Source organism: Talpa occidentalis, unplaced genomic scaffold, assembly GCF_014898055.3.
Source record: "Talpa occidentalis isolate TD23 unplaced genomic scaffold, MPIMG_talOcc4v2.1 talOcc4.5, whole genome shotgun sequence".
Lineage (NCBI taxonomy): Eukaryota > Metazoa > Chordata > Mammalia > Eulipotyphla > Talpidae > Talpa > Talpa occidentalis.
In genome coordinates, this window is record NW_023604861.1 from 118,873,569 (window position 1) to 118,900,378 (window position 26,810).

At 44.6% G+C, this 26,810-nt stretch overlaps 1 protein-coding gene across 1 annotated transcript in view; it reads right to left on the reverse strand.

The window, feature by feature from the left end:
* CRIM1 (cysteine rich transmembrane BMP regulator 1) overlaps positions 1 to 26,195 on the reverse strand; it is a 171,368-nt gene extending 145,173 nt beyond the window's left edge. Inside the window, exon 1 of the mRNA XM_037528236.2 lies at positions 25,850 to 26,195. Coding sequence (XP_037384133.1) covers positions 25,850 to 26,180 — 331 coding nt within the window. The 5' untranslated portion in view covers positions 26,181 to 26,195. The remainder of the gene's footprint in view (positions 1 to 25,849) is intronic.
* Between the last annotated feature and the right edge of the window lie 615 nt (positions 26,196 to 26,810).

Below are 26,810 nucleotides of genomic sequence, written 5' to 3' on the forward strand. Positions count from 1 at the left end.
CTCAGGCAGAAGCAGAGATGGAGCTAAGCTTCCCCCTCACCCTCCAGCCGCCAGCCTGAGCCCACAGCCAGAGTGGCACCAGGGGTGACAGAGCCTCTCTCTGACACCTGCTGAGCCAACACAAATGGAGCTCCAGGAGAAGCTTTGGGACCATCAGAACAGAAAATCCAGCAAAATAAACTGAACTCCACTATTCTGTCCTGCAGGAAACAAGGGTTTCTTTGTTAACAATGCCTTCATATAGATTAATACTCCTGAGGCACAAATAATAATTTTTAGAAGGTGTAATGATCTGTAAGTAGCATTAAGGAATCTTTTCAGGCTATTAATCTTGTGAAATCAGTCAGCCATTATTTTTTTGTAAGAAGTGCTTTTACAAATCAACCTGAGGACTGCTATGAACTTTACCTTAATGACATTATCGGAATTCTTCAAAGTAAACCAAGTGGAAGGTGGTAAGAAGTCAAAGTGTGATCAAGTTTAAGTCCAACCATTACATTTCTAACTGATCCTTGCCACTAATTCCAGTACAGTTCTACAAAGAAATATCACCGAGAATATCATGTCTAAAAACCAAATCCTTTGAACTCCCATGAAGCAAATATATATCTCCGTGTAATCGTATCTATTCCCACACACACCATGAATCTTTTGCTATCTACCTGGTCCCGACGACAAAGCACAAATTGCCAACAATATTCAATAAACACTCTTTTGGGTTGTAAGGTTATGGTTTCCTACTGTTTCCCAGTTTAAGTGAAGGCTTGATGACTATGTCCAGTTATATTTTCCTTGAGACATCATTAAAATCCACATTTCTACTGTATGTTTCCATGATAAATAGAAATTAGAAATGAAAATGAGAGAGACAATGAGGTTAAGAAACCTCATGCAATGCAGGGCCTGACTGATTTAAAAGGCATCAAGTCCTTGAAATTCATCCCAAAACTCTGCACAAAGAAACAAATGTAGATTAGGGGACAATGAAAAGCAGGGCTCCTCACTTTCAGCCAGAAGTTGAATACTGCTATCTTGGGTTTACATAGCAATCAATGCTTTAATCCCTATTTCCATATGAAATGAACCACACAAAGAACATGTTTAAAAAATACACTGGCATGTATCTCACAAAATTGTAGTTTCCTTTGTATTAGTTATTGAGCCCCAACACCTAAGAGACATCCAGCTCCAAGTCATGACATGCTCAGTTTGGGGAGCAGGGGTCCCCATGAGGACAACTCTAATGGTATCAACACTGTCTAAAAAAAATTTGACAGCTCCCACTAGCCTAAAAGGTCCAGTCCGACCCTCACACTACTACCAGAGGCCTGTGAGCATCTTTGCCCTTCCAAGGTCACCAAAGCCTTGGGTCTTGTCACTCGTGTGCCATCTGCCCGGAACACTCTCCCCAAGGTATGTGCACAGTTAAACCCCAGTCCAACTCAATGAATCAGAGTAATAACCAAAACATTTCCACCTAGCATCAGGACCACTATTCCCAGAGCACAGGATAAGGTCATGTGAGAAAGGAGGACCAGAGATCAGCATCCTGGCTTCAGGGCAATGTGCAGGACCAGGGAGCAGGAACTACCATGCACAGCAACCCTGGTCTCAACAGGGGAAGGTTCTGAGGCAAAGGCAACCCAGACCCCTCAGGGATGGTGGCACTGCAGATGTCTCTCATCTTAAACAGGGGTTTCAGGAATGGCCTGCCTACTGTTTCGATTCCCTGCCCACAAGTATGGAATTCAACCTAAACATCCCCAACACAGAGCTGGCTGCATCCTGGCAAGCCCCATGTGCAGCCTGGGATAAGCGTGACCTGCTCGTGGTTTCCCAGGTGTTTGCAGGAGGCAGTTTCAAGCACTTCCTTAGTCTGCAAAATGATTTAACTGGGAGGCCGGGAGGGCACAAGGTTCCCTTTCCATGGAGTAGACCCTGAGGCTCAGCCTCAGCTTTTGAAAACATCTTCAAGGGAGGGAACTGACATGAGTGAGGGGGTCAAGAGGTTTCCCCCATGGACAGGAAACTAAACAGGGTCAGAGTCAGTTGACCTCACACCTGAACATGCAGCCATCTCTCCCTTACGAACAGCCTGGCTTGCCAAGACTCTCTCTTGCCAAAGGAGAGCATGTTAAAAAACACTGAGGTCCTCAAAGTGGGATAGAAGTCTCTTTAGGAGGATTTTTCCACCTTCTAACATAATTTTCTCTTATGAGAAATGTATCCAATCTCCACCACTCACATCCTTCCATCCACCTTCCTCGCCTCCTACAAGGTTCCTCCCTTCAGCCCTCTCCTGTTCACCTCAGGTGCTCCTGGCAGCTTGCCCCCACCCTTGCCCCACCCTGGGCAAAGCTCTGCAGGAGGCCTACGGCCAGTGGCCTGACCTGAGGAGACCTGCCTGTTCAGTTTGCCGGCCCAGGCCCACACAGCTGCCTGCCCGGTTCCCTGGGGTGTGGGAATCTGTTGGGTCTACTTGGGGAGGTCACATTGCCCAGCACTTCCTTTCCCTCAGTCCCACCCCAAGGCCATGGGCACTCTGCCCCCTCTGAGGAGTCCTTCCTGTTTCCCAGGCCAGGTCCATCCAGGACACTTGACTGCCAGGGGTCAGAGTGCCACATTCCAGTGGCTTCACACCCCCTTGGGGAGGGCTCAAGATTCCTGCATGGGGTGGGGGCGGAGCAGGGAGGCAAAGGTTCAGCAGAGGCCAATGGGCCTTCTATGCCCACTACTTGAGCGCCAAGGACACAAGGAAGGGAGGGCAAAAGGACCCCCCAAGAGGCCTCTCCAGAGTGGGCAAGAGGAAAGCCCCTCAAGCTCTCTGGGTAGTTCAGAAGAAAGGAGAGAAGTCACTGAAGGAGCAGAGTAGGAAAAGTAAAAAACATAAGAGAACATGACGAAATTTCATAGGCCTCGGTTCTTAATCCATCAAATGAGGGGGTTGGCTTGGAGACGCTTTTCTGAGGACCCTGCCAACTCCATACTTCTGATTCCTGGTGTTGCAACAGTTCTCTGACCTCAGTCATTTTCAAGGTCTGATGTATTTCACCCTAACAAACAGAATGTCACTTTCAGAAGGCAACCATACTTCTTCAACCTTCCACAGTAAAATTATCCTCTTGCAGTACAGATTCCTTTGCTTCTGTCTGATTCGGTGCCTCCCATACTCTCCTGGTGTCTTTCTTGTGATCTCTGTGTCCTTTGAGTTTTAACTCCGGGGAATGTTGGTCCATACCGTAGGCTCTGATTTCTCAATTTCTCTTGCTTGCAGGATCCCAAGACTCATGAAATCAGGCTCCAGGATGTGCACACCATTGAGGTCACCCGCTGCAGTTAATGCTGCAAGCACCAGGGGTCTTGATGACTTGGGTCCCACCTACACACAAGGAGGGGGCTGGCGGCATCTTGACATGGTACCCAGTTCCAAATCCTCAAACACAGAAGTTCCACTCCATTGGAACCAGAAGCTGGGGAAGAACAAGGACCTAGAGCCCAAACTGATGACTAAGTAAACAGATGAAGAAGCGGACTTCAGTCTGGGCTCAGGGCCTCCTACTGCCTCCCAAGATAAATCAAGGTGACTGTCTTCCCCAGGAGGATGAAAGAGCAGGAGGATGTGGCTGGACTGGCATCACGTGATATGCAGGACAGGAATCAGTTCGAGAGTAGCCTGGGACGGAAGGGAAAGAGATACTGGGGAGGAACAGGGAGAAGGAATAAATGAAAAGGAACCCACTCAGGCCTGTGACTCCTGTGTTAGGCAAAGTCATAAAAAGTATTCGTTAGCCAGGCTCTGCCTCTATAAGACACTGGAGAAAACACACGAGTGGTCAAATGTCTGTATTTCCCCTTTTTTTAAACCAACCATTGTTTTTAATAAATCCCTGTGAGTAGAAGATTGACAGCAAAGACTAAGACCATAGAAAAGATGGTAAAAACTGATCCTACAAAAAGATATCCTGAAGTAGAGCCTTACCATTCTAAGCAATTACTTTAACTGAGGGGGGGGGGGGCAAGAAACCAAAACGGAATTCCTGATCGATTATCATCTCCTTGTTTTGCCAGAATTCAAACAAAACACTCCCTTTATTTACTAAGATCCAAACACTAGTGAGAGAATATGCTTTCTGTGTGGTGAATCATCTGGAACTAACTAGAATTTGGACTTTCCCCCGCTCATCACCCCCAGGACACACTACCCTTCAAGAGAAAATGTTTAGTACATTCTGCATGTTATGGCCACGTGTGCTCCCCGCGTCGTGGGCAGGGGCTTGCTGTCAGGGTTGTTTCCTGCAGCCGGCGGGGGCAACACTGGTAGCCAGCTGGCCCACAAAGTGTGGCCTGTGATGGCTCCTCATTTTATGAAGATCAGGTTTTAAATGGGATGCTTCAGTTTGAGGGAGATGGGAGAAGATAACTGTACACACTTTTCCTAAAACGACGAAGCCATCAAACAACCTACAGAATAATCCTGTCATACAAGAACCATACTGCACTTGTTTGCATTGAAATTACTTTATTAATTTTTCAAGATTGAGTGCCATGGGAGGATTAAATGGCTAAAAACAAAACAAAACAAAAAAATGTACCGGAATACACAGAGACCTAAAAAAAAAAAAAAAAAAGTAACATTATTAAAATGACAAGACAACAAAAAATGGCATTTAAATAGGCAGAGCAAGCTGTTATGTTTGTAAGAGTAAGAGTGTGTACACGTCTCACTACTGCAATTCTGTCACAAGAATGGCTTTTTGAATTAGTATTTTAGAATGAAAAGAGAGCACTTACAAACCACTGACACGGACACGATCACCTTTGAAATACCATCTATTCCAAATTGGAATTTCCAGATTCAGGGTCAAAAACTCTCGTCCTTAGGCTCACAGTCCCTATCAAGAGAACACAAGGATATGTAACCTTTAATTCTTGTCACACAAAATATTATCAGCATAAACTTTTAAATTAACTTTCTTAACTTAAAAACAATGGCTCACCTCTTTCTGTTGGAGCTGTGATCTTCATCCTGAGTATAGCCCAGACACCCCTTTTAAAGATGAGTGGAGGGCCTCCCCAGTGGTGCAGTGGTTGAGCGCTGGGTTGCGAAGCTGCCCGCAGTCTCGGCAGCGCTGGTTCAATCCCCAGCCGCCGGGCAAGGGTCCCACATGGCGCGTGGACCTCTCCTGCCGCCCGCTGCTCCCCTCAGCAGTGAGCTTCGGTCCTTCTGCCTGCTCTGCTCCCCGCTCTGGCTCTGGTGAATTCTCTCACCCTCCCGCGCTTCTGACTGTACCCAGTGCTTGTATAAATAAATAAATAAATAAATAAATAAATAAATAAATAAATAAACCTTTTTTTAAAAAAAAAAAGAGATGAGTGGAGGCACCCCTTCCCTACCATCTCATCTGGGGGCCACTTGGGGGCCGTTCCTCTTACAGTAGATGAGCAGAAACTCTGAGAGCAGCCCTCAAATTCAATACCCCAACAGCAAGAGAGAACAATCAGGTCAGGCATTTTCACCTGCCTAGGGGAAAAAAAAATCACCAACAAAACCTCCCTTCGGGAACTTTCCAGTCAGTGATGTGATGTTTTGTGAAGAAAAATATCCCACTGGTCTACTCATTCACTTAAAGCATTATTGACTGAGCAACTGTTACTTGCACGGCTCCACGCTAGGCACTGAGTGGGGTACAGAGAAGCAAGAATTCAATCATTTAAAGAGTCCTTTTGACCCATCTCCCATCTTAAACACAAACATTAGTTAGGATGCAGAGTAAACTCACAGAGCAAGGGCAGAGCCTCATTAATACAGCCATCAAATATGCTGCAGTCTAAAATGTTTCAATAACAACGCTTACCGGAAATAAATCACCTGATTAAGTTGTTTCGTCCTTTCAGAATTACCTCGGGAGCCAGTAAACATGAATCAAGCTTCTGACACACCAGGTATGGGAGGTCTGATTAGCAAATCCACAGGCACACGGCTAGTGACACTGAATCTAAAACATCCTACTACCATGAGCCCAACCAGGGGCTAAACCTCTTCCTGCCTACAATGCTTTATTGGTACCAAATATTGTTTTCACGTTATTGTAAGAGCTGAGGAATTCATCTTCCTACCTTCTGAATACTACGTCTACTCAGCAAAACATTTAATGAGCACTGAATGAGCACCTCCTATGTAGGAACCATGGCATTCGATGAGCAGTTACAAAGAAACAATGGCATTTACTGCCACTATTCAAGGGCTTTACACAAGTGAGCCAAGTTATTTTTCCTAACAATCTGAATGGGTAGATAGTATTATTATTTCCACTTTAGAGACATAAACTTAGCACCTAGGTTGAGCAATTGGGCCAGGGAAAGTCACTAGGCTGAAATATGAGCTGACTTCAGAGCCAGAGCTCCCACTACCATCACACAATGGTGCCTCCCACTAATAAAGCATGGCTTCTCTTTAGGGAACTTGTCATCTGAATGTCTCCTGAGGAAGTCATTTCCTTTGGGTAGGTTTTCTTGATACTACATCCCTGGCAAACAGAAACAATACATGCTGCTCACACAGGCCGGTAAATGCCCTAAGACCGGGGTGATTCACAGTCCGGGAAGCAAGCAGAGGGCTGGGAACCAGGAAGGCAAGTGATCGGCTGGGGGAGGGGGTCAGCAAGGGGGCTACAGGGGTGGTGGGGGAGCTGTGCTGGACTAGCTGGGCAGTGCCCCATATTCCTACAGCAGAGATTGCCCATGCACAGGCCTGGGGGTGGACCAAAGGCAGTGAAAGGGGGCAAGAAGCTGCTCAGGTCAATCAGTGACCAACTGAGAAAGGAGAAAAGATCTGTGGTTCAGCAGCTCTGGAGCAGACACCCTTGCTCTCCCAGTGCACTGGGGATGGTGACAAACCAGCAGAACCGCAAAATGCCACGCCAGCCCTGAAAGCAATTAGGTTTTAGAGTATTCACGTTAACGGTCTTTCCCCAAGAAGCTTTGTGTTCTTTAAAAAAAAAAAAAAAAAAAAAATCAACTCTGATGGCAAGCCAGGAAGTTAGTCACTTAACTACAAATTCAGAAGGAAAGGTAACAGGATGGCCGTGGTCTGTGCGCAGGGGGAGACTTCCGAGATAACCACAAAACGAGATCCAGACATTGCGCATCGCCCCGTGGAAGCACCGACTCCAAGAAGCAAAGTGTGAACCAGATATAAACAGATCCATCCATAAACAATTCCATACAGCATTTACTCCCTGGTGAGAAGCTGAGCCTGAGACCTCCCTCAAACTATATTTATGCCTCTTCCACAGTGTCACGTCTCAACAGCCAGAAATAAACCCAGGGCTCTCAAAACCGAACTTTTCCTCCTCCCTCTCTCAAACAAGTTGGCCAAGCTCCAGGGCTCTTGTAAGCAAGCAATCACAGCTCTGGGCGAGCTCACTACTGCTCAGACACCTGTCTCAATAGCGGCTTTATTCCACGTACAAGGATCAGACACGTCGATTTCATTAGCCGTTGATTTGGACATTTATAATCACATGGTGAAGGGGCTTTTGAAAAGAAAGCACAGCAGTCTGGGTTAATAAAATCAACTGATTAATAATGAATTGTTTAGTCTTGAACAGAACTGATTCTTCCCTTTAAATAGTTTTATAAACTGGTTATATCAGGAACAACGGGTCATATGTCGGGCCAGAATTTAGGAAAGTTTCAGACACCCTTTCCTTTTACAAACTTTTTTCCTCAGAGTGGTGAACTTCTCCACACCATTTTATTCATCCCAGTGATGCAATTCAGCATACATATTTGGGGTCCTGGTTGATGTGAAACACTTGCTTATTAATGAAAATAAATCCCCATTAAGATTCGTTATTATTGAATATAAATATTAAGATTTATACTTTAATTAGTTTTCTAAAAACTGTTCATTTCTTGATTTTAATGTTATTACCCCATGATATAATTAAAATTTGACAAATATCTAAGATTAAACAGCTAAATTTGGTGTGGTCTCACCACCAAGTTATTTTCAGTGCAAGTGTGCTTCTTTATTCTAAGTCACAATGTTGATCCAAAAACTATCTGTTAAATTCCACGTCTCATTCTGTGTACACGTATCATTCTGCTATTTGCTGTTGCTTAAGGAAGTCTAAACAGGTACTTTCTCCAACTAACAAGTAGCTAGGGAAATGTCCAGTGGTTTCTAGATCAAATATGCTGACTGACATATAATCATGTATGAATTATAAATTTTCAAATCTTTTTAACTCAGAAACAGTAACTAAATATTAAAGGAGGCCAAAAATTGTGTCTTCTTTTTGATAATTCAAAAAGCACTTAAAATAGATAGAAAATATTATCTCAAATCTGGTGACTGAATTTTGCACACTGCACAACTGGTTTAAAGAGAACTTGTATTCTTCAAGTTTACAAAAATGAATCTGAGATATTACAACAGATCGTATCTATACATTATTCTTTTGAATAGGAAATCAGTATTTGAATTTAAGAACTGTTAGTATCCTATCAGTAAATAATAAAACCAAAAAAGTATGTTTTTCTGACAAAATTCCAAAGACCTTAATCCTGACAATGACCCAATTTTTCATATATATATATATATATATATATATATGCGCCATGTTGAATAACATTTAGTCTCTATTTTGATTTTTAAAATGGTAGAAACAGAAAACTGTTTTTAATCATCTTGAAATCAGTATCTAGTCTCTTCTTTTGGACTTAGCTAATTATATCCATTTTTCATGCTAAATAAACATTTACAATCCAATAATGCACTACAAAAAAAAGCAACAAAATTAAAAAGTCCCTACCTATTGGGCTGGCTATTTGCACAAAGGGTATCGATCGCTACTTAATGTTACAGAGCATCAATGTCCTGTGGACACAGTGCTGGTGGCAAGGAAGTAAGACAAAACAATTAAGGACCTCAGCGCGCATGCCACAGCCTTCAAGGCAAAGGACCGCATGTCAGTGTCTTAGATCACCCAGCTCTGGTCATCTCTTTGGAAAGCCTAGATAATCACAAAAATAAAAATTACACAACTTTCTCTTTAGCTCACCTAGGATAATTTTTTCTCCATCTTACCTTTTATATAGTCCTGAAAGGAATGGGGGAAAGGGAATGGAGCAGAAAGCTGCAGTCAGCACATCTTATCAGCTTAAATTACAATAGGGGAGAATGTGTAGCAACAAAGGAAAAGGCATTCAATAAAACATGGAATGAAGTGAAAAAACAAGACAGGTGAGAAAAAATTACGCATTTAAAGGAAGACTAGACAGGGCGGAGGGATTGATGGACACACACACACACACACACCCTGTTTTGGGATCAGGAGTTATTTTTGATCACAGTTTCCCGATTCCCAAACTGGAAATTAAGTTGCCCTGTACAATTATGTCCCCTTTATCATTCTGTTCTTAAAAAGTAGGCAGTGAACCTAACATCTGGTCATAGCACACAGAGCTGGCTACGTTCAAAAAATAAAACTACAAAGAGGGAAGTTAGGTTACACCTTTCTGAGTGACCATTAAAAAGAGCTTGGTCACTTTTTAGAGGTCAAGGTCTTTTCCTACAAGTAACTACACTCCAAGAATCTCTGCATAGGAAAAGCTCTAAAGAATTTCTCAGTCTTTGAGATGGTATACCTTTCTTTCTGTATGACATGAGCAGGACACTGGCAGCTGTACTCTTTAAGAAGTACTTTACTAACTGCTGGAGAAAAGATACATGAAGGAGATGTCCACAGCTGCATGCAAGTCCTTTAGGAGACCATTACATGTATTCATTCATAGGAACTACTAATGGTGACCCGATTTTTTTTTCTGTTGCAATTAACAAAACAGCTGCCATCAGAAGCAGTCACTATCATGGGGGAAGAATGAACACAAACAACAATCAGGATGAGAACTACCCCTGTGATGAACTGTCTGCACGGGGATGGGCTGCAGATCCGGAGAGGCGCCGATGTATACACACAAATCACATCATTCACAACATGCGCACAGCTGCCACAGTGCTGACACAGTCTGACACAACTCTCCATGGTAAAGACAGACCCAAAGAAATGTCTATGTTTCCATTAACTCTGAATCACACCCAACTTGGGGACACGGCAGGGACATCCTCTTGCTGCATTCCACCAGTGTGTGCTGGGTCCTTACAGCCTTCCCTAGGTCAATGAGGACTTCATTCACCCTCCGGAGCCCACCACTTGCTTTCTCCAGCACCAATGTGGCCTTTCCTCCTCATGGGCTGTCTCTGGGTCCAGCAGGTGGGTCTAAGGTTGCCTTGAGAAACTGCTTGTCCCCAGATGGCTCCGAGAGGCTCTGTTGGGGACTCGGGGCCACTCAGCTGTCTACACAGCTGAACATGGTACTTGCTGGCTGCACTTCACACCCACTTCTCCGCTTCTCGCCTTCCAGGAAGTCTACTTTTCAGTTACAAGGACTGTTTACCTTGGCTTCCCATCTGCGGGGTACTCCCGCCTCAGAGTGTGCTTCTCAGTCCTCGCCTCCATTCATTTATTTTATTAAGAGACTGAGGGCAAATGTGCTGTTCCAGCAGCAAGACCGGCTCTGGGTCTCACTCACCACCTCAGAGCTCAGGGAGGAATCACAGGTTTTGAGATGCACATATCTCTGCTTTTTGGCAGATCTGCCATCAAGCTAAACACTCCTTCAGCTGATAAGGCCTGCAAGAAGGCCACACTCCAAGGAGAAAATACCTGGCTCCCAGGTCAAGAAATTGACTTAAACTTGCCACAGTAGTGAAGCCCACAGAACAGCTAAAACGAATTTTTAAAGAGTTATAGGATAATTATCATGGGGCCTCAATATTTTACCAGGCTTAGGATCTTCATTTCTTTATTGCTAAGGCAGCACTACGGGAGAACTGGTACTCTACAGGTAGTCCCTGACTCAGAATCAGTCCCAGCTTGCCCTCATTCCCCACCCCAAGAAGGCTTTTAACCACCCATCAATAACACGTCCTTCAGGGGGTTGCTGAAGTGCCACCAACTGTGACACAAACACTAGAAAACCACCAGCTGTGAGGTGAGCATCTTAAACAAGGGAGAGTTGAGGGGAACCTGCAGCAGCAGAGGCGTCAATACGAAACCTGCCTGAAGAGACTGGGGTTCTTTGAGCACGTTCACTTTAGGGATAAAAAGATAGAGGGGCAGCAAATTCGATGTCTCTCTCCAGGACTCTGCACACTTCATCTTGGCCAAACCTCTATACTTAAGCAAATGCAAAGCTTATTGCCAGATGTGTCACCCATAAGTTGTAATTTATAGTATCCTTAAGTGTCTAATGTCACTGCCTTAATTTGTAAGCTACTTTAAGACCTTTAGAGAAGTAAACAAAAGGTTTATGATTTGTACTGAAGGAAAAGCAACTCCACACAGCTAAATAACAAGTTGGGACTCCATCCACTAGTCATCAAGAATTCCTCAGTCCCTGAAGTCATAGGGTTTGGAGTGAATCCAAATAGGATTTTGCTTTCTAAAATTCCTTATATTGCATTCCTGTGGACTTCCTGTTCAAACCATTGTGAGGCATTTTTATTATTCACAGTCACACACTTCCACCCTCAAATTGTTGGTATAGGATTTCCTTCCCCAAAGAAGCTGTACAGTTAAATTCCTTAGGATGTTTGGAGATCACCTGGAGCAATAAATCCGCTGTGTCACTCACTGGCCTACCACTCCCAGACTGAACAATCAATACATGCTTGTTAAATTAAACTCCTTTCTGATTAGTCAACATACAAGCTTAAGACCCACTCCTGGATTTGCTGAGTATAAAGAAGTCTGTTTTATTATCATCAATTATTCATAGGGTCATCTCAAGTGTCTATAAAATAATTTGTAATTGCTTATCAGTTATTGTTTATGGCAGCTGAGCCTCCATGGTATCTCAAACAGCTCAGGGCACCACATTCTTGGTGCTAAGAAAAGGTTATAAGCAACCACCCACAAAGAAAATTCCTACAAGCTGATGAAGGGTTGGTGAATGAAAGACGACACCTTTATGACAAACTGGCAAGAAGTCCTCACAAATGAAAATTACCTTTAAATGTCTGCCAACATAAAAACAGCTGAAAATACCCCATCATTGCAAAATTAAGAAAATAAATTCTGAGACTATTTGGGGGAGGACAGGGAGAGGACATGGTTATCAGCTTTCTTCTGCAATGATGCGACTTCTCACTGGCACTTTCTCAACACCAAGTATCATCTGTTTCAGTTTCCACAATGCGAATCCAACAGTTCAGATGGAAAAGTTTTTGTATAATATCTTGGATGACCTTGAGTCTAGATTTAGTCAACAAATGCTCATTGAGTTCTTCCTGTGTGCCAAGCACTAGAATAACACACAATCCTGGCACTCAAGTGGATCACAATGAGGCAGGGAGACAGAAATGTGAACTCTAACACAGTGTGAAAAGCGCTACAACAAGGGAAGGAGAAGCACTATTTATGGGCACTGGGGGGGTTGGAGGGATGGCATTACATTCCTCTGGACAGGGCAGGAAGGCTTCACAAAGGAAGCAGCATAAAAATGGTAGTGTTTGATGGATCAGAAAACATTCCGAAGGAGGTGCAGATAACTTTGGGAACCCTGAAAGGCAGCACCACACCCATTTTCCAGGTGCTAGCTTTGCCACCAAACCTTTGGTCGCAATAGGTATCAGGCAGAATGTATTTAATATACCCCCTAATTTTCTGAGTTCTCAAAGGGGCTTTGTCCAAGATAAACTTGAAATAAAGTTGGAAAATCTTAAACCTGGGAAGCAAAATAGAATTTAGGAGTCTAATTTTTCCTTACCTATGGGCTTTTAATGATATGCAAATTACTATGGCTCCATGGAAAGTTAAATGCTTTATACTAAGATCATAAAAATAGTAAAGTTGGCATAATTATGCACATGAAATGCATCCTTTCTAAAGAAAAAAGTTCACTGTTCCTTCCTCTCTCTAGTCACCTTTTATGCTCTTTCTCTTTGTTGCTCCTCCTATCTCCTACTTTACCATTTTCTCAAGAAATAGTCTCATCCAAGCATTCCTGACTTCAGGGCATATGCTTACATATTCACACACAGTTTAAAATATATAATACACGGACTATTTTCAGTGCCAAATGTCACTGTAATTATATATTTCTTTTGGACATGTTTTGTATGTTATTAAAGCATGTAAATACTTTATCTCCCTCAAGTTTTCCAAACCCCTTTTGGCACAAAGTATTCTTCCCTCTTTCCAAAGCATCGAATACAATTTCCTGAATGGATAGTCAATAAACTTTGTTGCTGAGGGCTCACCTTTTCCCAACATAGTCTGAAAATAACTTCATCTGCTTGCAACAAAAAACACCTCTGACTTCTTTTATTTTGCTGATCTCCCTACAGAGGTATCCTATTTCTCTGAATTTCTGCTTTTCCTTTCTCCTGTCACATCTAAAATTCCCATGTTAAGGTCAAAAACTACGTTTAATGATAACGTGCTATAAGTCATCCCAAATTACTTTAAGGATAATAAAACTTTGTCCCAATCACTAAGAAATGAAATAAGTCAGTAATTTTCCACTTGCCCACATACAGATATCCCAATTAACTTGGCAGTTTAAATGCCAAAGCACTTTAATTAGAATTGTTTTTTTTCAAATGCAATAAAACAATGCACAATCTTTATTTATTAAGAAGTCATTTTCAGTTTGCTGATCTACAGGGTAGATAGAACACTTAATTTGCTTCAAGCACGCAAGTTGTTTATAGCACATTCATAACAGAATGCAAAGTGTTCTTTGTGTGTGCCCTCAGCAACTGAAAACACACAAGCTCACACTTTACATATACAGGCACAAAATTAACTACATCTTGAAAGAAGGAATTAGCACCACTTCCCGTCTCTCAAAGTCACTCTGTAACTGTACCAGGGGCCCAGATGCTAATGCTACAGATATATTTTACTGTCCTGAGCACATTTTTTTAGGCCAGTGGGCCTACCACAATCCTGTACAGGTACTTGCTTTATGAAGTTTTGTCACTTTCTGATCCGCTATATTCCAGTGTCCACTGAATTTTAAGTACTGGCAAGCACTGCAAATGCTCCCTCTCTAAATAATTCTGCAGAATTCCTCTTCTGCCATCCTGCTAGTGTGGACACCATAGCTGCAAGGGTCCTCACAGACAACTGGGTGTTTGGCACTAACCTCTCTTAATAGTTGGGTTACCTCCAGATGGAGACCTTCATGCAACTGTGCTAGGAGAAAGCGGAGACAAGTGGGAAGCCCGCTAGAAAGCACGTCTTTCCAAAGGTTTCCAGGGCACTTGAGCTCATGCTGGGCGGTGGCAGGGATTCACAAGGGAAGAAGGGCCAAACCACAGCACAAGACATGGGCTTGGGAGGTACCAAACGGACCTTCTAGCACAGGCTCTGAGGTCAGCAAACACACAAAACACCCTGCTGCTTCCAAGAGAGAAGTGTTGGGCTCCAGGCACCTGGGTTCTCATTACTGCCCCTGTTATAGGACAGGGAGAGGTTTGTGGGGGTCTGGGGTGCCCCTCTCCCTGTCCTATAACACCCCCACAGTTTAAAAGTTCTTAAGCCAGTATGTACCAACCAAGCAGGAAGAAGCCCAAATAAAGGCCTACTGATAAACTAAAGAAAAGCAGAACTTATTTAAGCAAAAGCACTAGCAAGTAAATGAATACCCCCCCAGCTCTCAACGGCTATTTCAGACACCGCCACTATGCCATATTCAGAAATCTAGCCTGGAAGAAAAAGGATAAGATCCGGAACAGGATTTAACTTTTGATAGCATCATTAAAGAAAGAAAAGGAGGAGGAAAGACAGCAGAGTACAGACTGTATTCTGCTGTAAGTGTTTTCTGTTAATATACAATTTCAATCCGGGTATCTGTAAAACGTAGTAGTTTTACAGACTGAAGAGTATACAATTTTTGGAACAAAAAGCAAAAGCTTACAGAAAACAAAAAATTAAATAAATTCATAGTGCTAGGGATTGGTGTTTAAGTAATTGAATAGAAAGAGAGACTCGTGGAAGAGATCTACATAATAATTAGCTGCTGAGTTTTCTCCTGTCACATACTCCCAAATGGAGTCTTTAGCATTCAGCAGACTTATTAACGAATAAATGCCCCACTGGAATTAACTAGCACCTCATTCTGCAAGGTTGCTCTTGGCAAAAACGTAATATCCACAAGGTAAAGCAAGTTGATGGCTGGTGTGGGAGGCAGGCTGAGCTGAGATCACATTCTTTTGACCAGTGCACCACCTAACTTTGCTCTGCGCCCTGCCACTGGACAATGTGCAAAGAAAGGGTGAAAATTCTAAACCCAAGAGTCAACTTTCCTAGCTGCACAGTTGGCCTGCACTAGAAATACATTTAGCGAAGATTTGCTGTCTCATAGCCACACTGAGCTTTATGGTCCTGTGGCTTGGGGATCCAAGAGTTAAGGGGGCTGCAAAGCTGTAGCATGCCCTGGGACCTCACAGGGACTAATCAGCTCATCCTCCCAACAGGCTGCACCAGGGTGCCCACCGGCCAGGGCCCCTCCTTTCACGTATGATTACTGTTATGTTTCTTTAAATTTAGCCTGCTCCTTAAGGAAACTCCCTGGCAAGTGAAAACAGCAGCAAAGGTAAAAGAATGCTGAGAATTTGGCTGCTGCCTGCAGTATTAGGAAGAACAGCAATTACTCAACTCTCTCCTAGTGTCAGAGGCAGAAATGAGCATGTGAATTTGGGCAAGTTTTAGCCTGTCTTTGCTCAAGCTTCTCCCTTTGCAGTATCTGTCACCTACCTACCTCGAAGTCATAATAATTAATGAAGTAAATGAGAAAATGGAGAAAGACTGAAGGCAGCAGGCCAGCACAACATAAAAGAGAGGCACATAAATTCTACCTTGATTCCAGATGAGGCCAGAGTTAAGTCAGCTTATGGCTGGCATTTAAAAGATGTCACTCATTTCCCAGTTGCTACGTTTTGCTGTCTTCACTGCCCCACGGAAAACGTTCACTATGGCGAACACTTCACCTTTTCCTCCAATGCTTTCCATCCAGGGCATTTGGCAGGAGTCATGTGGACACCACCATTTTTTCCTTGCCTGGCCCGGCAAACACAAGGTAATATTTGACTCCTGCCCAGCATTTCTAGGTCATAAAAACAGATCTCATGACCAGAAGGCCCTTAAAATATCATCAGGTTCAGTTTGCCTGCCTTCAGGTAGGTAACTATTTAATTCTCTTTGGACAAGTTAAGGTAAAGTCAAGGTAAGCTGAGGTTTTCTTTAAAGCGCTGACCTACTGGAGGATGGAGAGAGATCTAAAAGCCACAGCTCTTTTTTCCTACTTTATCAGGCTATTTTCATGTCAAGAATTGTGTGCTACTTATCTTTCTGAGCAGACTTCAATCCTTCCTTCAATAAAGATATATACAAATCCATTCATTTTTTTGATTGAAGTACACTTATTTGGCCTTTCATTTTTATGTCATAGCGATAAAAAAATTTTCCTAAAATCTGTCTGCACTGCAAGAATGCAATGGTTCTGAAAAAACACACAGTACATCCGATCTTTTTCATACCTTTAACAATTCTTCAATTTTGACTTGTATCCAGAGATGAAACTTTCTACAACATCCCTCTTTCCTCTTTTGGTACCATTTTAAAAAAAGCAAAGGCCCCAATGATGGAAAGCGGGAAAAAGGAGAAACAAGGGCTAGGCACCAAGATCTGCATCCAACAAAGTGACTCAAGGTTCTGCCTCCACAGAATCAAAAACACACTCTGAGGAGACCCATCCCTCATCCATTGTCGAGTCTGAAGAGGCCCAACTAACTCAGTATTAAAAGTCTGGTTCGGGCCAAACTTCCTCAAGGAAGCTTGGCCTTATTTTGGCAGGTGTTCTGAAGTGTTAAATAAGAGGTATCACAGCTCTCCAATATTGAGATACCTTTTGTTTTATCACAGCTGTGAACCCTTCCCCTTGTGGCCTTTGGATAAGAAGCTAAATAAGTTACCTCTAGTAGACCAGGAGTTTGCAAGTTCAGGTTTCATTCTGCCTTGCCAGAAATTCCTTTCTGTTTTGAATCTGAGATGTTTGTTTATGGTTTTTGTTTTGAAATGCTAAATAAGACAGGCACAGTCTCCAGTTACAGTCTATATCTTTTTTTTTTTTTTTTTTTTTTTTAAACCTTGCCATAACCAGAGCGGCCTGTTGCTAAGAACTCAGCTAAACTTTCCAAGCGCAAACTCTTTAGATTCTCCTCTCGGGAACCTGAGATGTTAAATGACAACATCTCAAAATATAAATTAATTTTCTAACTTAAATGTTCATAGGACAAATGTTCCCAGGATATTTCCAATTAGGGTGTTATTTTTGGATTTGAGAAGCATATACTTAAATGAAACCCTGAAATTTGGAAGTTTTTCTCATCTTGCTTGTAGGTTACATGTTTGAATACCAGCACTCTTGATGAAAGATAGAGGCACTACAATGATAGGTACTGAAAGAAATTCTGGGGGAAGAACATTCAACTTCTACCATGTAATGATAAAGTTTAGGTGTCAAGAAGGAAACAAGAGTTTGCAAACCTTTGATTGCAAGGATTGTACCTTCAGCAAGTTCTTTGTCCTTGTTCCATAATATCCAATGTAAACCACTTGCATTGTGAGTGCTCAAGCCTTTATTTACTGGATAAAAATGATATTTATTTCCAGGCATGAAAGAAGAGTTACAGTCCTGTCTTCTTCAAATGAGAACATACCTACACTAGAAATGAAATGACAAGAAAGTCAGGTATTTTAATCTAAGAGATACTTTTCTAGCTTTCTACTGTAGCAAAGACTCGCCAAAGAAACCACATGTGACTCCTGGGTAAAGCTGCAATCTTGTCCACATGCAATGTGGATGAAACACCTGGGGTGCAGAAGGGCCATGCAGATGTACTCTGGGCTGCTCCCCACATCTCCTGCTCCTTCCTCCGCACACACAGGACCCCACCTTGTGTAGTGATGCTCCTGGGGTGTCTCCCGATGTCTCCAGTGACATCCCCTCAGCAAACTTCTAACAAACGAACCTATATGCCATCAATATGAAAATACATCACCTTTTACAAATACTAATTTGAAATAGCTCTCTAGACTTGAGGATTCAAACGAAAAAAAATAAAATAAAAAATCAAGCAAATGTTCATTTACCTTCTGCTGAAATGCCCCCTGGGAATGACAGTAGCAAACCAATGAATGCTTTCTTGGTCCAGGTCCCTGGACACACAGCCCCTGATTCTTATTACTTGATTGTTCTCTATCACCTCAGAATCAGTATGTGTCCACAAAGTAGATTTTTTCTTAAAGTAAAAATGGCCATAGCTAACAAAAAAATGAGTAAGGATGGGCATTAGAATTAGTGTCTTTTAAAAATCTAGTTGGTACTTAGACTAGCCATTGTACATACACATACATCAAGTAATCACCAGTATATTATACATGTATTAATTTTCTCCAATCCTCACTATAATATCTACTTGGTAGAAAGCCATTAATATTCTATTTTCACAAATGAGAAAACTGAAGCCCAAAACAACTAAGCAAACTGGTTGTTCACAGCTGAAAAAGAAAAACAGCAGAACTGAGATCTGAATATAGGTTTGTGCAGCCCCAAGGTCAATTTTATTTTTCCTCAAACATCCTGCACAGAGCAATGAGGAGGTGGGAGGAAAGAGAGTCTCAGGCCCTGCTTGAAGCCACAAGGCCACCAAATCCTTCCTGACAGTTAGAGTTGGAGTGAAGAGCCCTCTGAGTGGCTCCTCAGAATCTCAGCACTTCCCCATTTCACAGCCTACCAGCTGTAAGTAACCTGGCTTGAATAGGACAAGCTGTCTCCATTTTCACTTGCTACCATCAGATGATGGAATCTGTGAAAGGAGGTCCCTATGTTATTTTGGTTGAAGAATAATAACTATAATATCAGGTAACCAGACCAGGTTGTAAATACCACATTCTGTACATGCTTCACATGTACAGGAGCTTTTCTCTACTTAAAGCTTCATCCTGGGGCCATCACTGAGAATATATTACAAATGCAGATCTTCAGGGCCCATCTCAGACCTACTGAATCAGAACCTGCACATTCAATAACATCCCCAGGTGATGTGTGCATACATTAAAATTTCACAAGCACAGTTTTATTTTTAAATCCACATAGCAAATATGCCAGGCAACTATTAACAGACAGGGAAACTAAGGCTTAGAAAAGTGGTAACACTACTAAATAGCATAAAGAGCAGACCCACAGCAGATACAAGTCCTTTCCCAATGAAATATTAATGGTTAAATTTATAACTCCTACAACTTACAGCCAAAAATTTCAGATTTCTCCTCGTTACTTTTACCCAACATATACAAATTTTGTAGAAATTAATTAGACAAAGTATGGCACATGGGCATCAAAAGGAAAGGTAGCCAAGACTTCAGAGTCAAGCATTTTAACTCCATGTTTTCTGGAGTTGGGGAGCAGAAGAGCCTTGGACTCAATAATTTGCTCCCTAAGAGCCCAAACTCTTGACTATCTGTTACTCAAGTAGATAAGAATTCAGCAGAATAAGAGATGAGTCCCTGCCAGGTACCAGCATACTGGTGAGTGTCACCACATACCTACCACATTCTTCTATGCAGTTCATAGGAATTCATGTGCCCGGTCCTTACAGCAACCCTATTATTAACCCCACTGTACAGATGAGAAAACTGATATGCACAGCAGATTTCATCTCAGAAACCAACTTTATAACCATTATCCTCATCAAGGTATGCTTATTTTACATGGAGAATGAACCCATGTTGGGAAAGAAATTGAGACCTGTTCATTTCGTAACACAAGAAAAAGGAATCTTATTTTTCTTTTTCCTGTGGCTCCAAAAAAACACTACTGTGTACCTTGAGGGCATTTTTAAATACAAGTATAGTCGACCACTTCTCTGTCCATAAGACCAAGAAGGTCTCATCTAAGCTCAGAAGCTGATGGGTCAGAGCCAGCAGCGTGAGTGAGTAGAGATGCTGTTAAAGGGGCACCCCTCAGAGCACAGCCTACACTCATCCACCTAATGGAACAAGCTGGAACAGAGAAAAGCATTCTTAAATCTGTCATTCTGAACCACAACTAGTAAAGCATGAAGGTGGAAGGCGCATTCTTAGGTGTTGGGAAACTGCGCTAAGCAAGGCAAGGCTCTAGGGAGAACAGGTAGGATCCCTCCCACAGCAAGAAGAGCGCCTGCTCATACCTTTCAACCTAGTTCAAATTCAGATTCTCTTTTTCAGCCTTACCACCAGTCTGAAAAGATCATCACAGATCCTCTGGCTCTTAGAACAAATTTTAACCACATAGTTCACTCATCAACTAATCGCATACAGACTTGTGAATCACTTCTCGTTGGCTGGAACTTGTATTATTATGTTGACTTTTTAACAGCTTCCAGGTTTATTCCTTATCTTGAGTGAAAACAGAGTGAATAGAGAACACCTTGGAGGGGCCCCCAAGCTCCCGAGTCAATCTCCAACTCCAGGTTTCTTAAAGGGTAGAATATCTGTGAATGAGTGATTGATTTCTATGCAAAGACAAGTCAGATCTTGGCAAATGCAACTCTGGAGTACTCAACCTCTGAGAAGGAAGACTTTTTGGTTTGTTATTCATGCATATTTGGCTAGTCTACTGTTTCTTCTTCAAATAATTGAACATTGCTGGGTGTCTCAAATTCTGATACTGCATGTGCCACAGGCAACAGAGTTACAGGAACGTGCTTCACCAAATACATTTACCTTCCACTCATTTTACCACCTCCTTCCTGATGGTATTTACATGCTAAAACCGTATGACCATCTTCTCATGTTAGTGCCACAGCCTAAAAGACTTTAAACACACCCACATTTTTTAAGGAATTTCACAATTCATGTCTGGAATGTGTTTTGGATTATTCTTCAAAGGATACACAGTTGCTCTAAGATGAATTCAATCTTTTTCTCTTCTGCCATTCATCATCCTTTAGTCTTCCTACTCCATTATCTTTTTAGGGTCATGTGTTTTATTTGCCCCAAATTCATAATGCCTATCCCCTGTATCCCCAAGCTGTTCTCTTGTTAAATCCAGATCATCACATCTTAAGCTACACGAAACAGAGAAACCTGTGCCAAATCACTCTTACAACTGGATGTAATGTCCATAGTTTAAGGCTTGTTCAGTTTTCTTCCTAAGTTAATCTTCACAACTGCACTGCCAACATGTAACTTAGATTCTCCGGGTCATTGCTATGTATGAGTTAGTGCAGCAAATACCTCTAGACCTGCTATTTCTGTCTATTTGATACTATGCAATTCCTTTGCCCTTTGCCAAATGTTTTATGTGACTGGACTCCCCCCAAAACAGTGAGGATCCTGTAGCTTGATAGAGTGAAGGTCACCAGGTCCTGTCATTTGTGTATGTACAGTGAATAGTCTCTCCATGTCTTGTCAATATTTACTTTTGCAAGGAAATAATTATTTCCCTGTTTACTTACATCGGCTTCTCTTCCCATGCCCTATTAACCGTGATTTTTATAGGCCCTCTGTTTCTTTTTCTCTTTGGCATGGAAGAGCTCACTCTACCTAGAGACTTTTGAGATGGAAAAGGAAGCATACTACTCAAAAACAAGGTGTGGAACCTGGGTTTCTGATTTCTCTAATGTCAATATGGGAGTATTAATTTTGCCTCGCCCCTCTTCTATTTAAATAGTAAAAATGAAAATCCATGGACTCTTAACCCTTGAGCCCTCCCGCAGAGCAATGAGAGGAACTCCACACACATAGCTCGTGCACAAATGTTTTGGTGCATTATGTGACCTCTTATAACCTGCACTCTGGGGCTTCACCTTACATCCTCCACACATTTCCTCCAAGGGGCCCTGAACGTCACTGAGAGTCTCAAGTGATTACAAAAGAAGCTACAACCTCTAAAGCAACCATTTCAGAAAACGACATTCTCTTCTTTACTCTAAGTACCCACTATACACCTTAGTTTTCCACCTTGCAGCCCCATGAAAACCAGGTGAAAGGAAAGTGACTATATCCGAGGGAAATAAAAGATTAAGTGTGAAAGGAGACAGTTTTTACATGGTAGTGGTGAAAAACACAGAAAGTTAAATTACATAAAGATGAGGCCACTGAGTAAATATTCACGGGGGTGGGGGGAGCTGGTGCTTATCTGCAATAGTGATCACCTGGATCTCACTGCAATGGCTTTCTTACAGCAAAGCCACTGAAGTGTCCACTCAATTCCAAATCACTCTGTCCTCATACACTGTCACATTCCGCCATCCTCGACCTTGTCATTACTCAGAGAGGTAAGTGAGGTTAAGCTTTCCCTGTGTCCCCCAGCCCCAGCCTTCCAGAAGTTTAATGTGCTTCCCTCAGACACAAACTCAGTTCTCACCCCCTATCTCAAAATATCTCGCTGTCCAATCAAAACATTTTTCCTGGAAAATCCCACTTCGGTACTTTTTCAAAACTCTCTCTGATTTCCCAGTGGGGTCCCCCATCTAGTATTCTTCCTCAGGGATTCAGAATCCAAACTTGTTTCTCTGGCACCTAGGCAATTCACCTGGAGGCAGGTAGCCTGGCCACACGAAAACAGGCCACATATGATGCTGAAAAGGCCAACAGGAAAACTCAGCAGGTGGAAGCAACTGGGGTCCTCCCAGGGGCCAGAAAGCCCTTTTGAGATGGAGAGAAAACAGAAGACTTTAGGCATCTAGCTTTGCTTCAATTTTTAAAATGCACTTGGGGCGGGGGGGAACCCAACACAACTTTTTAGGGAATGATTAAATCATGACTTAATAACAACCCAGAGGATGCTGAAAAGAAGTCCAAGTGTACATGTCGCATGATTCACAGGACACAACTCATCACATTATTTAATTTTCAGGAAATATTTTTTTCTTCAGTTCTTTCTCTAAAGTGGTCTGGTCCTCTTGTTTATTCAGTGCACATTTACTGAGAGCCTACTATGGGCCAGCCTGCCTTAAAAACCAACATGTGAGCCCCATACTGGAAAGAAATCCATGTCTACCCCAGATTTATCTAATTCACATTGTGAACTTTGTGGTTACAAACACGGTATTTTCCCCAACAATACCAGTATAGGAATAACACAAATAAATATTAGTGCAAGCTGACAAAGAGACCAATGAAAGTTGTAGTTAAATAATATGATTGAAAGCAGGTAGATTAGTCATGATAATATTTCTATACCATGGCATGCTTTCTCAATGCAGCCAATTAAATAAGTTTCCATTAACAGATGCAACCAGTAGGGGTCATTTCAGTGCAAAAATTGCAGCAAGAGACTTCAATGTGAATAAAATAAATCAATTCCTGTTCACGTTATTTATCATAACCATGTTTCAGTGCGTGAATTTCCAAATAAAAATGGAAACTGAGGGTAACCGCTGGCCACTGAGTGATTTCTCACAAAAACAAGAGTCAGCACCTTTTGAGATTACTCTGACAAAGACATTTAAAAAAAGGAAAAAGATTACTACAAGATTTATGGAAAACAGGCAAAGTGTAAAGAGAAAATCTATAAAATTTTTAATACATGATTTTAAATATGTATCTAAATCCAACCATTATATCATGACAGGCAACAGTGCCTTTCTTACTTTGGTTTCACGGATTTGGAATACAATTTGCTGCTTTTAGAATTCTAAAATAAGATAAAAAGTGCCCCAACATACAATTTTGGTAGCCGAAAACAATCCTGCTGAAGAGAGTCTTGCCAGATAATACTAATTGACATATGATCACTGGCAACAAGTACTCCCAAGCATTTTCAAGGCTAATACCAAGTGCAGGGGGTGTTACCAGAAGAAAGGAAGCCACTAGAGATGGCATCATTTCAGAGGAATGAAGAGTCACCAACAAACTGCCAAAATAACTCTATACTGTGACATCGGGATACTGTTGCCAAAACACTTGCTTACTGTGAATGCTCCCTGAGCCCCTACAGGTCCTTGTTTTGATTAAGGAGTAATCAAAACAAGGGTGAAGATCTTTAGAATCTCCAAAGGTCCTTCTCAAGCACAGCAGTTTCCACTGCATTTACCCTTGTTTCATGCAGTTTGTTCTTTTTAGATTTATGGGAGGCTGGCTTAAGTAAATTACACACTTCAAGTGGCAGGGTTCAAAGATGCATCTTTTAGTCCGAGTAATTCAGAATTTCCAAAGTCAAACACACACAATTCTACCAGAAGAGACTCTCCTGGCCAAGTTTCCTGATGCAAGAAATAAAAACCTGCTACAAAATGGGACTTAACACCAGGTGAGAGGCTTTTGCATTCCAGACAAATGAACTCTTCCAACCCAGTGTGTCCTCATAGATGCAGTCGTTCAAGTCCCTTTGCTCTGAGTCCCCTCCACTCCTTACTGCCCACTAGCCTCCAAACCAGAAAGGCCGCACAGATTTCCCAGAAGTGTCCAAACTGGAAAAATTTCAGGCATACCTAAATTGTGTATTTAAGCAAAATCGCAGAAGTGAAGCCTCTATTAAGCGGATCTTCTTCATCGAGACCCATTTTATCCTGGAGGGTGCCACCTCCTTTTCCTGTTTGCCAGCACAATAAACAAACACGTACACGCGTAAAAACGCCTCAGTATAACCGTGCCCTGATCTCTCAGGTGCTTGGCTAAGCAGAAAGAAAGGGACCAGCTCACCGCTCCCCCAGAAGTAAGGCTGCTTAGCTCTGACCATACACACAGGGATGCCCGGAACAGCATCATCACCCCAACGTCAGCCCGAGCAGGGATCCCCTTTTCACGGGTGCTTACCAAGACCTGCCCATGCCCATTAGCCAGATAAAAAGAACTCGTTGACCCCCAACCCCAAGAGCACCCGAGGCGGTGGTGAGCGGGGTGGGAGGGTTCCAGGCGACACCCCCTTTCCGTGGCTCTCTCCAGCTGGGAGACGCCACTCCCCTCATCTCTGCCACCGTGAGTGTCCGCACCGTGGTGCACAATGCTCAGCGGAGAGAGCAGCCCAGCCCTCGCTGTCAAAACAAAAAAGGAACCCGCAACACGACGGGAAACACGCGGATACCTGCTCTCCACGAGCAGCCGCTGATACTCAGCAACAACTTTTCACTCCAAGGTGCGAGGCGGCCTCCCTCCCTGTGCCCCCCACCCCGCCCCCTCTCTCCGGGGTGAACGCCTCTGACCGTTTTCAATAGGCAAATAAATGAGTAACCACCGCACGGAACTTCCCCTGGGCTGACAGATGCCGGAGCTGAAGCTGATTTATATGCGCAGGAGGAGGAAGGGGGTGCAGAGCGCAGGGAAAAATAATAAAGAGTCACACAGGCAGCGCGCGCTGGAGACACGTCTCCTCCGCCAGCCCAGGGCGCACTCGGGAGGGCGGCGCGCAGCTCCCCGCTCCAGGCTGCGCCAGCGCGGGGCGGGGGCCGCGGCCGGACTCCCCGAGGGGCTCGCGCCCCGGCGCCCCCGCAGCGCCCCGCGCCCGCGCGCAGGGCCGCCCCCGCCCGGCCCAGGCCGAAGGCGCCCACGTGTGCGCGCCCCGGGCGCACCCCACTCGCGCGCCCCCGCCCACGAAACCCAACCTCGCCGGCTGGCCGGCGGCCGAGCATCTAGGGGGGCGGCGAGCGGGAGCCGGGGGCGCGGGGGCTCCTCCCCCGGAGCCCGGGCTCCTCGGGAAAGTCTCGGCCAAACTTTGCGCGGCGCAGCAGCGCCGAGGGGGCGGCGCGGCCGGGGGGCGGGGGCGCGCGGCGGGCGGGCGGCCGTACCTTCGCAGACTCCCACTTCGTACTCGGAGATGGAGTCGCCATTGAGCGGGGGGCGGATGACACAGCGCAGCCCCCGGTCGCAGGCTCCGTGCAGCCCGAAGGCGCCGCCGCAGCTCTCGTTTCTCTGGCGGGCGCACATGTAGCAGCAGCCGCAGACGCCCTGCACGATGCTCCCGGGGCAGCTCCTGGGGTCTTCGCACTTGGACTCGTCGCAGGGCAGGCAGACCAGCGCGCGCGTGCCGGAGCGCGCCAGCAGCAGCAGCAGCCCGAGCAGCGAGACCAGGAGGTGCCCGCAGCCGGCCAGCCCCCTGCCCCCCGCCACCAAGTACATCCTCCTGCGCCGCCGCCGCCTTCTCGCAGCCGGGCCGGGAGCGCGGCGGGCGCCCTCCCCTGCGCGGGGCACACGCGCCGCCGCACCCGCAGCCCGCGGCCCGCGCCGCCCCCTCGGGGCCCCCGGGGCGCGCCTCCTCTCGCGGGGCGCGGCGCCCGCCTCCCCCGCGGGCCGCGCCGACCCCGGCCCGCGAGCGGCGGCGCCCGCGGCGGCTTCCCCTCCTCCGCGCCTCCCGGGAGGGAGGGGAAAAAGCAAAAAAAGTTTCCTCCCGGCAGCTCCGGTTCAGCCCAAACTTCTGGCGGCGGCGGCGCGCGGCTCCAGCCCCGGCTGGCGGCGCCTCCGCCCTCCGCTCCCGCGCCCCGGCCGGCCCCGCGGCGGCAGCGGCGCAGCCTCCGGCCGGTCCCCGCCTCCGAGCGCGCAGTGGGCGCGGCGCGCAGCAGAAGGTCCGCGACGTCCGCTCCGCGCGCCCCGCTCGCCGCTCTCCGGCGCGGCTCCTCCGGGCGCTTGTTTATGGCAGGAGCCGCCGCCGCTCGGGCTGCGCCCTCCCCCATCCTACCTCATGCCCACACCCCCGACCTCGTCCCCCCGCGCCGCGCGCCGCTCATTGGCTGGCCCCCCACCCCTGCGGGC